The following is an 11047-nucleotide window of genomic DNA, read 5'->3' as shown; positions in this document are numbered from 1 at the left end:
TTTCAAATTCATGTTCTCGGATAATTAAATAATGATTTTTTAACCTTGAACTAAATGTGCATGATATAAGAAATGAGAGATTAGTATTTATTTGACCAATATGCTGTAATTTTTTATTGTTATTCTTTATAAGAACAAATTTCAAGATATACTGCATGGACTAAAGCCAGTTAGATTTAATTGACCAGACTAACTCATGTTTCTTCTTATTTAGGGGGAATTTATTTCAAATTTTTTGAATGTACTACCTGACGTGTACATGAGCTAAATTAATTAATACACGTCACCATTACCAAACATTAACCATGCCAATTTTTCACAACTGCATATTCAAATCATCTGAAATTTAAAAAATAGAAAAATTCCAACGACATCACGACGCAAAGATAAACACACCATATGTAATATTGGAATCCGATCGATCTCCAAACGCTTCAAGCGTTTCTTTCTCTCCCCTCAAAGATAATAAAGGGAAATTATAGAGATGGAAGAGTTTCAAATTCGAGAAAATGCTAAAATTGAGACCAACATTATTCAGGAACCTCAACATTTCAGAAAATAAGAAGAAAAGAAAAGCAGAAAAAAACCCTTTACAAGATGTAATCTTTGCCATAAAGGTTACAACCTCAACTTCAAATCTAAAAATCATCACTTCTTTTTTCCTCCCCTTGGATAAATTATTTCGTAGCATAACCTGAGTTTTAGGCCATCATCACGTTCTATTTCAAGCTTTTCAAAGTCCATTTGAAGGTCTGAATACTGTATAGCCATTGATACCAACACTGAGGTTCTGATACTCTGGTAAATGATAAGGATACCCATCACTGTCCATGTTCCTCAACAACGGCGGATCCGAACCCGCCATCTGCCACTGGCTGGCCATGTAACTATCGACCTGCCCATTTGCATACGGCCGCGAACTCCCTGGCGGGACCATATCCCTGAGGGTGTCGTAACTTCTCCCGGGCGCGCCGTAACCGTGTTGGTATCCGTCCTCGTGATAACTTCGCGTTCTGTCGAACCTGCACGCGCTTGCTGATGGGCCGGCTCCGCCCGACATGTTGGGGTCGCCAGGGAAGGTATACTGCCTGTTAATGTGATGTGGCGCGCTGCTGAACATTTGATAGTCGGAGTTCACTCTGGACGCCATCCCGACTCCGTGCCCGTCATCGAGCAGGTCATTGATGATGTCGAGGTGTGGGAATTCATCCGGCAGTACATGATGGTTTAGACGACCCGACGTGCAGGCCGGATACTCGGATGGCAGGTGTTCCTGAGATCTGCTGTGCATTGGACCGTTCAATTCGAGACCATGAAGCTCATTCGCCAGCGAATTATGATCAGTGTGTAGATTTCTACTACCGTCCACCCCCCTTTGAGGGCGATCCATCCACAGAGACCCATTCTGCAACATATTATCATGATGATTCAACATCCCAAACGAGAGGCTCGGCTTGGTCGGATTAGTATCCATCCTATCAGAGCTGTGTGGCGAAAACAGTGGCGCAGATACATGTGTCTGTGCTTGTGAGTACGAATGTGATGGATTTACCACTGAACTGGCAGAATGGTTCTGAGAATAGGTAGACGAACTTCCAGCAACAGGACCACCCATCATTGCATTTCGATAGGATTGTGGAACGTAACTCTGTGTTCCATATGCAGTACTTTCGGGGCCCAGCCGACCAGCAGCACTAACTGAGCGTGCCAGCACAGGTGCTGTTTGCACCATTGAAACCATGGAAACCGCAGGCCTAGGACCAGCTACTAGAGGGGCACTCAAGGGTCTTGACATAACAGGTATAGACGGAATGGAGGGCTTGTCAGACGTGACTGGCACTTCATGTGAGGGAAGCTTTTCAGTTGCAACGGGTTTCTGATATCCAGAGGGTTTCTCAGCAGGTTTTGATGCTGCAAACTTCTGCGGGGCAGGTTCAATCCCTTCCTGTATCAGAATCTTCTCATTTGCACCGTGCTTTTGATATCCAGCGGGTTTCTCAGCAGGTCTTAAGGTCACAAATTTTTGAGGTACAGCTTTCGATGTGGGAATATTTTCAGATGAATTTGCTGGAAGCACCGAGTTACTAGATTGTTTAGGACTATCAGAAGATGGTTTCTTGACCACGGATTGACCAACTGGAGCATTGCTCTTCGTATCAACCTTCACTGGACCAACTAACAGTGTTCCATTTGAAGGGCTCTTTGGCGAGGAAGTTACACGTGCACCACTGTCCCCACATGCTTCAGCATCGATGGCATCTTTAGTTTTTGAAAATTTAAGCAGGGAACCAGTTTCTTCAACCTATAACAAACAAAACCGAAAGATCAATTATATTAAAAAAGGTGGCAGAGAACAACTGAGTGAGTAAGCCCCCTGACATGCTAACAATTTTCTGAGAAATCACTAATTGGAGCGTAAAATTGACACATCATGCATCTGACTGAAGTATGATGGTCCCTAAGTGTCAAAACGTGGGCTTGAGGCATGTAATAATGCACTTTAATATCGTGTGGAATTATTTTAATATCTACTCGCTTAGATAGAGCAGGCAGCTGGTTTTGGCAAAGCATGACCAAAGGTAGACTTAAAATCGAGTAGGAAATGTGATCCACAAGATTCCAGTGCAACCTTCAGATATAATTTAATCTTCGCCTACTTGAAATTTGAAAAGATATACAATACTATAATGTAAGAAATGCACCTTTTTTCCTGCTTTCTGCACATTCCCATTTCTCACCTTCTCCTGCAAAGACCGACCAGCAGCCTGAGACAGATGTTCAACTGCAATCGGACTTCGAGATGTGTCGTTTGTATGCCTTGCATCCTGAACAGATTCAAATGGTTGACTAGGTTCTTCATTAACCCATTCACATGTGCCAGAAGTCTTCTTGCTGTGGTTGTTCCTCCCTCTGGAAATTCGAATTGGAAGATTTCACATCTACGCAATGTAATAGCAGTAAATACAGAAACCGAGTAGACAGAAATATTTACCTGCTAGGAGATTTTTGGTTTTTATCATAACAAGAATTGCCTTTCTGTGGCCCACTTCTAACAGAAAGCACTGAGTCAGAGGAACAAGTTGAAGAGCTATCATCTACGGCAGATAATGTTCTTCCTTCTGTGCCATTCTGCACAGCAGAAAGACCTCTAGTTGCACTGCCACTCGCTCCTATGGGAGGGTGCACTTCAGAAGTATCTGTATCCCAATTGACAGGACTGACATCTCTGTCGTCAGAATCTGGTAGGAGTATTTCAGGAACACCATCTACAGAATCAGATGCATCAGAAGCATCTTCAATTGCCTCGGGTTTTTCAAGTACAATTTCTGGCTCAGCAGTTATCTCTATTCTGTCAGCTGTAGAACTATCTTGCTCGATCTTGTCATGGACAGTGCAGCTGGTTTTTTCATCCTTTACTTTATCCTTTCCTTTGCGATTATTCTTTTTCTGTTTTCCCTGAAAATGTGTTGATGAGACAGAGAGTATGTCACAGTTCCTAACCTCGTTCTTAAGTTAGAATAACTTCAACATTCTCCCTACAATCCCTTATTATCTACCAAAAAAATCAAAAACGAATCGAAACAACCTTTTCATATATTTTAGAGGGCAACAAAAACAGCAGAAATGAAAGTCTAGAGTATCATGAAAACATAATTAACCCAAAATGTAAATACAAGAACAGTTAGCACGGCATATATATGAAGCAAGCCATAGAGAGGCACAGTATGAAGATTCATCTCCACTTTAATCGTCAATAAAGAGAATTATCCATCATTGAGTTTTCAACAAAACCAAAATTACTTCATGCATGCATTTTTGCCCTGAACTTCCTCAACATTCATGTACAACTGACTCTTAACAAACCTGTTTCTTTTTAGACTTCTTTTCTTTATCGACTCCTCGCCTGGTTTTTTGCTCAATTTCAGCAAGCCAAGCTGCCTCCTCTTCACGAATGAGTTCTTCTTGCTTCTTCAAGGCAACGGCCTCTTGGTATGCCACTTCAATTTTACTGTTATAGCAACAAGAAGAGCAAACAATTATCAAATGAAATAACAATATTGCTTGGTATTAATGTAAACTAGGCTTGAACTTAAAGATAAAAGTAGGAGATGAAATGCAAACTATGGCAACTGGCAAGTAAAGTAATGAAATAGCAAACAATCTAATTTGGGGAAGAAAAAAGTACAAACTAGCAGAAAAATGGTGAACTTTCTACTTGGTGCAGGAAAAAATTCCTTCTGGTAAACTATCAAGATACAACCTCCCAAATCCCAATCACATATTTTCTTGTCAATGACACATTTTCATCTCCCTCATTCTTCTTATAAAGTAAGAAGAGGCAGGTATGTACAATCCCGAGACCACCATTAATATAAACAAAATAACAGCTTCTCCCATGTCAAGTAGTTGACAAGAGAAATCAACGTACTAAAATCTACTAGAGCATATACCTTCAACAAAATATCAGATATTATTAGAGCTTTAAGCTCCTAATCTTATGTGTGACATTAACAGCTTCACATCTTTAATTATGTAGAATGACCAGAATAGCATAATCAAAATCGCTTACCTGAAGATGTGGGCTAGGACAAATATCTCAATAGTTCGGCGACCCAATTCAGTAAGTCTCCTCTCATCACGTTCGATAGAATCTTTGTTGAACTCCTCTCCTGCAGTCCCATCCTATAAATAAAAGAACTGCAAATCAGAATATGCCCATAAAGAGAGGTTGCAGACAATGTTTATCCAAAACAATTCAAAACCAAATGGAAATTGGCATTCCCAACATTCAGAATAGCAGCAGAGCCCATTCATGCAATTTACTAAAAAGAATTAGGAAATGGCTACGGATCAGAAAAATCACAAAGAGTTGGACAAGGAAAACCAGACCTTAGTACGATTTTGGGGACCTTTCTCATCCTTTGGAGGCAAAGGTTCCATAGCAGCCCGCTCAAGCAATAGCAATACATCATCCACCAAAATGAATGTATCTTTCTCAATGCCAACTATAGGAACCGGTAGTTCTTCTGCCTCTAAATACTTGCCCCTACTCTTCTTACCCTTATTCTGGCCTTCAAGAGCTTTCAAACCACTATACAAAGAATCCATGACAAGTGTAGATGTCACTTCCTTTTCTATGAAAAAATGCTTCACAACAACTTTCAGAATGGACTCTGACTTCTCTCGGGACATACGGCGCCGGGAACTTTGGTCCATACCCAACCAGAAAGCACAGAAACTGAAAATTTATTGGAAGATGTAAATATTTAGTTGGTATAGCACCACCGGACAGTGATTATCTGAATAGAAACTAGCTTGCAGAAATTGTCAGGTTAAGAACAAAATGTGAGTTGTCAATTTCAAAACAAATTATTGCAAGGTTACTGAGGCTTTCGTTCATTCCAGGTCCAGGGGGAATAAGGAATATCCCCCCCCTCCTGAATAGGGGCTCTCCTTTCGAGCATTTCAGATAGATCCTATGTTCTCAAGTCATTGTATCAGTTTACCTTTGGCTTTGAGCTAAGAGAAGAGGCCCACTTATCAAGCAAGTATGGATTTGGCATGTTCACAGACCCACAGGTAGGGGCTGCTATAGCAGTATTTCCCACTGTTTCTTATTCCGCGTCAAGGAAAGACACTGCCTTACATGGAATTTTCGTTTGATCTTAATACAATACTTCTAGATCAATGTCTTTCAGGTAATATTTACTTACAAATGCTAAGGACATCCACTTGTTCTCAACAGCCAAATTTTCATTTGCGTACGAGGATATTTGTCATGCACAGAGGACATGATCTTGAATGAATGCACCTTTCAAACATCTACTTTGAAAGAATGAATGCTACACTTAATAATCTGCAAGTGTCCGATAATATATCTCAAGCCTGATTGAGTAAAGTATAAGATTTGACGAGAAATAATATTTTAAGATAGCAGTAAGGTATTCCACAAATCTATGATGCCATTACAGAATTATCAACATAAATGAAGCAAAATACGGCTCCTGAACTATAAAGAAGCTTAATTTGAGAATATTTAAAATAGTGTGCTCCCAGAAACGAAGATGATGGAGAATAGCAAAGTCAGAAATATGCACACAATACCTGGACCATCTAGCTTTATCCTCTAATAGCTTTCCTAGTTTTGCCCTACGTTCTTCCACAAAACGCCGACAAATCTGCTCGACATTCGTTAAATACACTCTTACAAGTTCCCTCCGATACTGACAGTCAAGGCAACGAAAAGGTCGATCTGCTCTCTCCCTGCAAGAAACATTTAAGGTTTACAGTGGAAATGATTAACATAAGAAAAGAAGATAAAAGCAACTAGGTAGTGATCATGTTTTTTACGCAAGTCCAAATTTTATTTGAAAGCTTTTTTGAATTATAAGAAAGTACTGACTTTAAACCATATCCTCTTCATTTGTTTTCTTTAGTATTGGGAAAAAACATATCTAGTAATATTAAACTGACAGCTAAACCAAGAAGCAAGCCAGATTGGCTAGCTTGTTTTCAAATATCAACCAAATCCAACTTAATATTAATATCGTACTTTTGGAGTGTGACATCAATCAAAGAAAATGCTCACGTAGATAGTGAGTTATGCATAGTGTTATATTATCTTCCACTTAGCCTGAATTGTTGAAGGAACTCAAATCCTTGTGCTTTCAGAGAAGCAAAGTTCAAGAAACTGATATATTAACTATTCACACAAAAGGTGCTTACCAACAGAAAATGAGCGGATGGACTTTCAGCTCTCTAATTCTTATTAATCAAAAAATCGAAAATGCAATAAATGTTGACAGACGAGATATCTAAATTATACCTAATAACCTGAACTTGAGCTTTAATTATCAAAGTATCAGCATCAATAAACCCATCTAGCACCTTTGATAGCTCCATAAATTTCTTCCATCCCCAGTCATGTTCCTTCTTCCAAAAACGATGCAATGTATCTTCGAGTTTTGATAAAATGTGTAAATGTCAGGGTTGTGGTGATAAAGATGTAAATGATAATAATTGAATGAATACCAGAATATTTGGATTTTTTTGGATCTTTATTCACTACAGCAATTGTGAACTGGGCAAAATGACTCCACCCTGTTCATAGATGAAACCAAGTCATACAAGTTGCAAAACAACAAACTAATATTCTACCTGAATCACCATTGCAATGTGTCATACCTGGAAGAAGCTTGTCATGATTTGCAACACAAAGAAATAAAGAGAGATGATTGCAGACATCACAGCCTTGTGGATAAATCAAAATATACCTATCAACCGAAGTTCACAAAATCTATTAATCATGAGCATCGGGTTCCAAACTTAACTATTTCATTGTTTTACTTTACATATGCAGTGCACATTACAAGAAGCCCATTGCATTACATGAAATTAACATAAGTAGTTTTAGAGAAAGCATAATAGATCAGTTTGCTGGACTGACATTCCAAATGAACAATAATTTACTACGAATAGTGCAAACTAAATGGGTTGATAGCAAAATATAGGGATAATTACTAAGGACCAAAATGTTCAAATTTAATTGCTTGAGTGAATATTCAATATTTGAAGAACAGAAGAGGCATTAGCGATGGAACAAGCCAAACACATACTCATATCTGCCAAAGACTCTGGAAACACATTTGAACTCTCAAAAAGGAGTTTAAAATTATATAAATCAAAGAACAATCCCACAAAGAATCAGGATATTTAGCTATCTTTTTATTTAATATACGAACCAGAGGTGCATGTCTATAAAGGACATCAATCAAGTTTACCGACATAAACGAAGGTTTAGATGCGCCAAAATGGATTACTATAATTCATGTTTCAGAAAATTAAATAGTTTATTTTGCACTAGAGGTTAAAATCTAACCTGGTAGATAAATCAGCTTAAATAATAATCTCATAATAATGACTCTGAAGTTAACAGGTCAGATAATACAGCTGACTGAGAATCTTTATGCACTGCAGTGGCAGAAGGAAAATTGATAGAAGACCATACCATTTGTAGCCTCCAACTTCAAATGCATTGCTGCGAAGTTCTCTTTTGTTAATTTGAGAAAACTTATCAATCTTCCATGTATACTTTCCATATAAGTCAGATGGCTTGGGTCCTGCAGCACAATGATAGCCAAAATGAATGGTGCAAGGATATTAGACTTTTTATTGAATGATAATGATAATATCAGCATGCAAAAATCAAAAGTTCAACAGATTGCAGAGATAAACAGCTCAAATGATGCTGATGCAAAATCCTAAAGGAATGCTACGTGCCTTATAGCAAGAGATTTTTCTCCACACATGGTTGAAGTTAAAGTTAGAAACCAAAAACATTTCAAAAGCAATTAGAGAAAGAACTACCACCTTAACTCGGATATAATGCTAATTGGAGAGGCAGTTAATAAATATATGTATATCCCCACATCCACAATGAGAATAGCCGCATCCCAACCCAAGGAAGTTCAGGTTATCTCTGTGGTTCTTTTCTCTCTTTTTCTCCATGGGATGAAAATAGGAAGTGGATAAAAATATAAATATGAAAAAATTCTCTTGTATAAAAAGCTGTATAAACTTTTGGATTCTTCTTCCTTACATCTATCATGTAGCTTTAGATTCAATATATTTTCTCTCAAGGATTCATTAACGGTCTCCTTCAATCCCTGAGCTGCATTAAATGAATAGACTTCTGAAGCAAGAAACAGGAGAAATATAGAGATGCTACACACAGATATCAAACAGAATCTGCAATCTTCGACCAATATCATGCATTTGCAATGCATCAATCGCCAAGATCACACAACAAAGTTGATGAAAGTAACCAGGAAATCTACAAAGGGAAAAAAAATGGCACACCTCCATCATCGTCGTCGTCGTCACTGTCCCAGTAAGGGGGAGAAGTGGATGGACTCCCATTTTCAACCTGCTCTGAAGACCGCCATTCAGCTAATGCTTCCCCAGACTGACATCGCAGCTGCTGTTGCCCAGTTGAAACACCTTCAAATGATCGTCCAGCTCCAGCCTCCTCAGTTGCAACTCCAGCCATTTTCCCCACTCCGTAATACCCGGCACACTTCCTCTACGTCACCTGCTTCAATATACATTAAACCTCATTTTAGACCAGATAAGAGCTGTGTGCAAGATAAAATATATCAATTGGCAAGTCAAACAGTGATGATACGAAATTAAATACTCATTATAGAAACATGGACTACATTGACAAATGAAGCTTTTGATAATGCAATAAATCTGACGTATCAGAAGTACAATAATCAAACAAATAAATACAAGAATCAAACCAAAATTGCAATGGGCAGCACGACAAATTCCAATCCATGATATCCTTCTAAACTCCAAAAAATAACAAAAAAACAAATCAGATGAGGCAAGTCCCAATAAACCCTAATTCCTACAATCCAAACCAGACCAAAAACATTAACCAGAAACAGGAGAATCACCCCAAAATCTTCCAAAACAATATCCATTGTTCAAGACCCTAGTGATTTTTACCAATCCAGAAAAAATCCAGCAATCCTCGACTTCTAACTGAATACCCGATAAACTCACAACCCACCTCAGAAACCCATTAACATCCGGTAATACCCATATCAGTACCCCAAACCCTAATTCCAAATCCCCAAAAATAAAAAATAAAAAACCAAATCAAAAAAATGAAAAAAATAAAAATCAGTAAAATACACGCGAAAGAAGATAATAAAATTGTGCAATTCAGATCGAGCGGCATAAACAGACCTTAATTAAGAAAGAACGAAGCTTTGTTCAATAATTAGGCGAATGAGTAGTCAAGAGAGATTAGAGAGGTCGCAGGGAAAAGAAAAAAGCAGCAGCAGAAAGAGCAGAAGCGGAGGAAATAAAATTCTCGCAATTTTTATTACTTATTTATATATAATTTCATGTGTGTGTGTGTTGTGTGTGTTGTAATATAGTTTTGGAATAGGGTTTCACTTTTCATTTTACTGATATTACTATTAATATAGCCAATTGATCCACACGCAATAAAAAATAAAAATATTAACTTCAACAATTTATATGCAGATATGTGTTTCCTCACACTCTCTTGTTATATCTCTCTGCAATTTTACAATAAATATTTTGGATATATAGTCACTTTTTGAAAAGGAATGGGCCTTTTTTGGTTGGATTAAATAATTTGTTAAATTTGGACTTGTGAAAGTGGGACTCACATTTTAGGGTTTGTTTGATAAGTAAATCTATATAATATATAAAACACCAGTTTAACGTAAACTTTTTCCCACCAAATTTTCTCTTTCTTCATCTTTCTTTTTCAATTTTGCTTCTTTTTTAAAAATCATCAATTTTAATTCATTAAAATACTCCCTCCTATCCTTTTTGTTTGTCATTTTAGCATTCTCAATTATTTATGTTTTAATTGTCGTTTTGAAAATTTATCTCAATCTTAACCTTATTTAATATCTTGCATTAATCACAAGTAAAATGACTCTTCCTATTTCTTCTAATTTTTGTGATGGATGATCGGCTCTTTTTTCACCAAATAAATATTGGATTAATTAATACTCCACTAAAATAAGTGATGTTTAATAAGGTTATGTTGGGTATAATATTTTTTTATTAAAAAATGTGCTTGAGCTTGGGATGACAAACAAAAAGGATATGAGGGAGTATATTCAATATGGATGTTAAACTAAAGATAACGAAAAGATCTTTAATTTGATGTAAAAATTACAAAAAATAAATTTAAAATAAATAAGTTATTATCATTTAAAGTCATAAATTTATTTCTTTTTCTCTCTCCTCTCTCATCTATCATCTTCTCTCTCCTAAATCCATTCTTTTGAATTTCACGGTTATATCTTTTCCCTATTTCATTCCCTTTTCTTTATTAATTTAATTTAATTTTTATAGTATTTTTATTAGACATCATTTTTAATATTTATGCGACTAAAAAGATTAAACTTATAATTTGTTCATTTTAGAACTCTTTAGCTTAAAAGTAAATTTTTAAAGGTGATATTTAGATTTGTATAAATTTATAGGAGTAAAT

The 11047-nt window shown here is 36.9% G+C and overlaps 1 protein-coding gene across 4 annotated transcripts; it reads right to left on the bottom strand.

The window, feature by feature from the left end:
• Nucleotides 1-500: 500 nt before the first annotated feature.
• LOC131001090 (TNF receptor-associated factor homolog 1b-like) lies at nt 501-10096 on the bottom strand. Of its 4 annotated transcripts, none has more exons than XM_057927296.1 (13): nt 9757-10096; nt 8860-9091; nt 8009-8120; nt 7186-7274; nt 7033-7101; nt 6827-6956; nt 6106-6264; nt 4891-5239; nt 4571-4683; nt 3865-4009; nt 2993-3456; nt 2703-2910; nt 501-2302 (listed from the first exon to the last, which is right to left on the bottom strand). In XM_057927296.1, the coding sequence occupies exons 2-13, from the start codon at nt 9047-9049 to the stop codon at nt 734-736; spliced, it is 3597 nt and encodes a 1198-aa protein (XP_057783279.1). In that variant the 5' UTR covers nt 9050-9091; nt 9757-10096; the 3' UTR covers nt 501-733. The 4 variants fall into 4 exon arrangements, with proteins under 4 accessions (XP_057783279.1, XP_057783282.1, XP_057783281.1 ...); XM_057927299.1 differs by having other exon boundaries at nt 2739-2910; nt 9757-9961; XM_057927298.1 differs by having other exon boundaries at nt 2993-3447; nt 9757-9961.
• Between the last annotated feature and the right edge of the window lie 951 nt (nt 10097-11047).

Source organism: Salvia miltiorrhiza, chromosome 8, assembly GCF_028751815.1.
Source record: "Salvia miltiorrhiza cultivar Shanhuang (shh) chromosome 8, IMPLAD_Smil_shh, whole genome shotgun sequence".
Taxonomy (NCBI): Eukaryota; Viridiplantae; Streptophyta; class Magnoliopsida; order Lamiales; family Lamiaceae; genus Salvia; species Salvia miltiorrhiza.
This window is presented reverse-complemented; position numbering and strand designations above follow the sequence as displayed.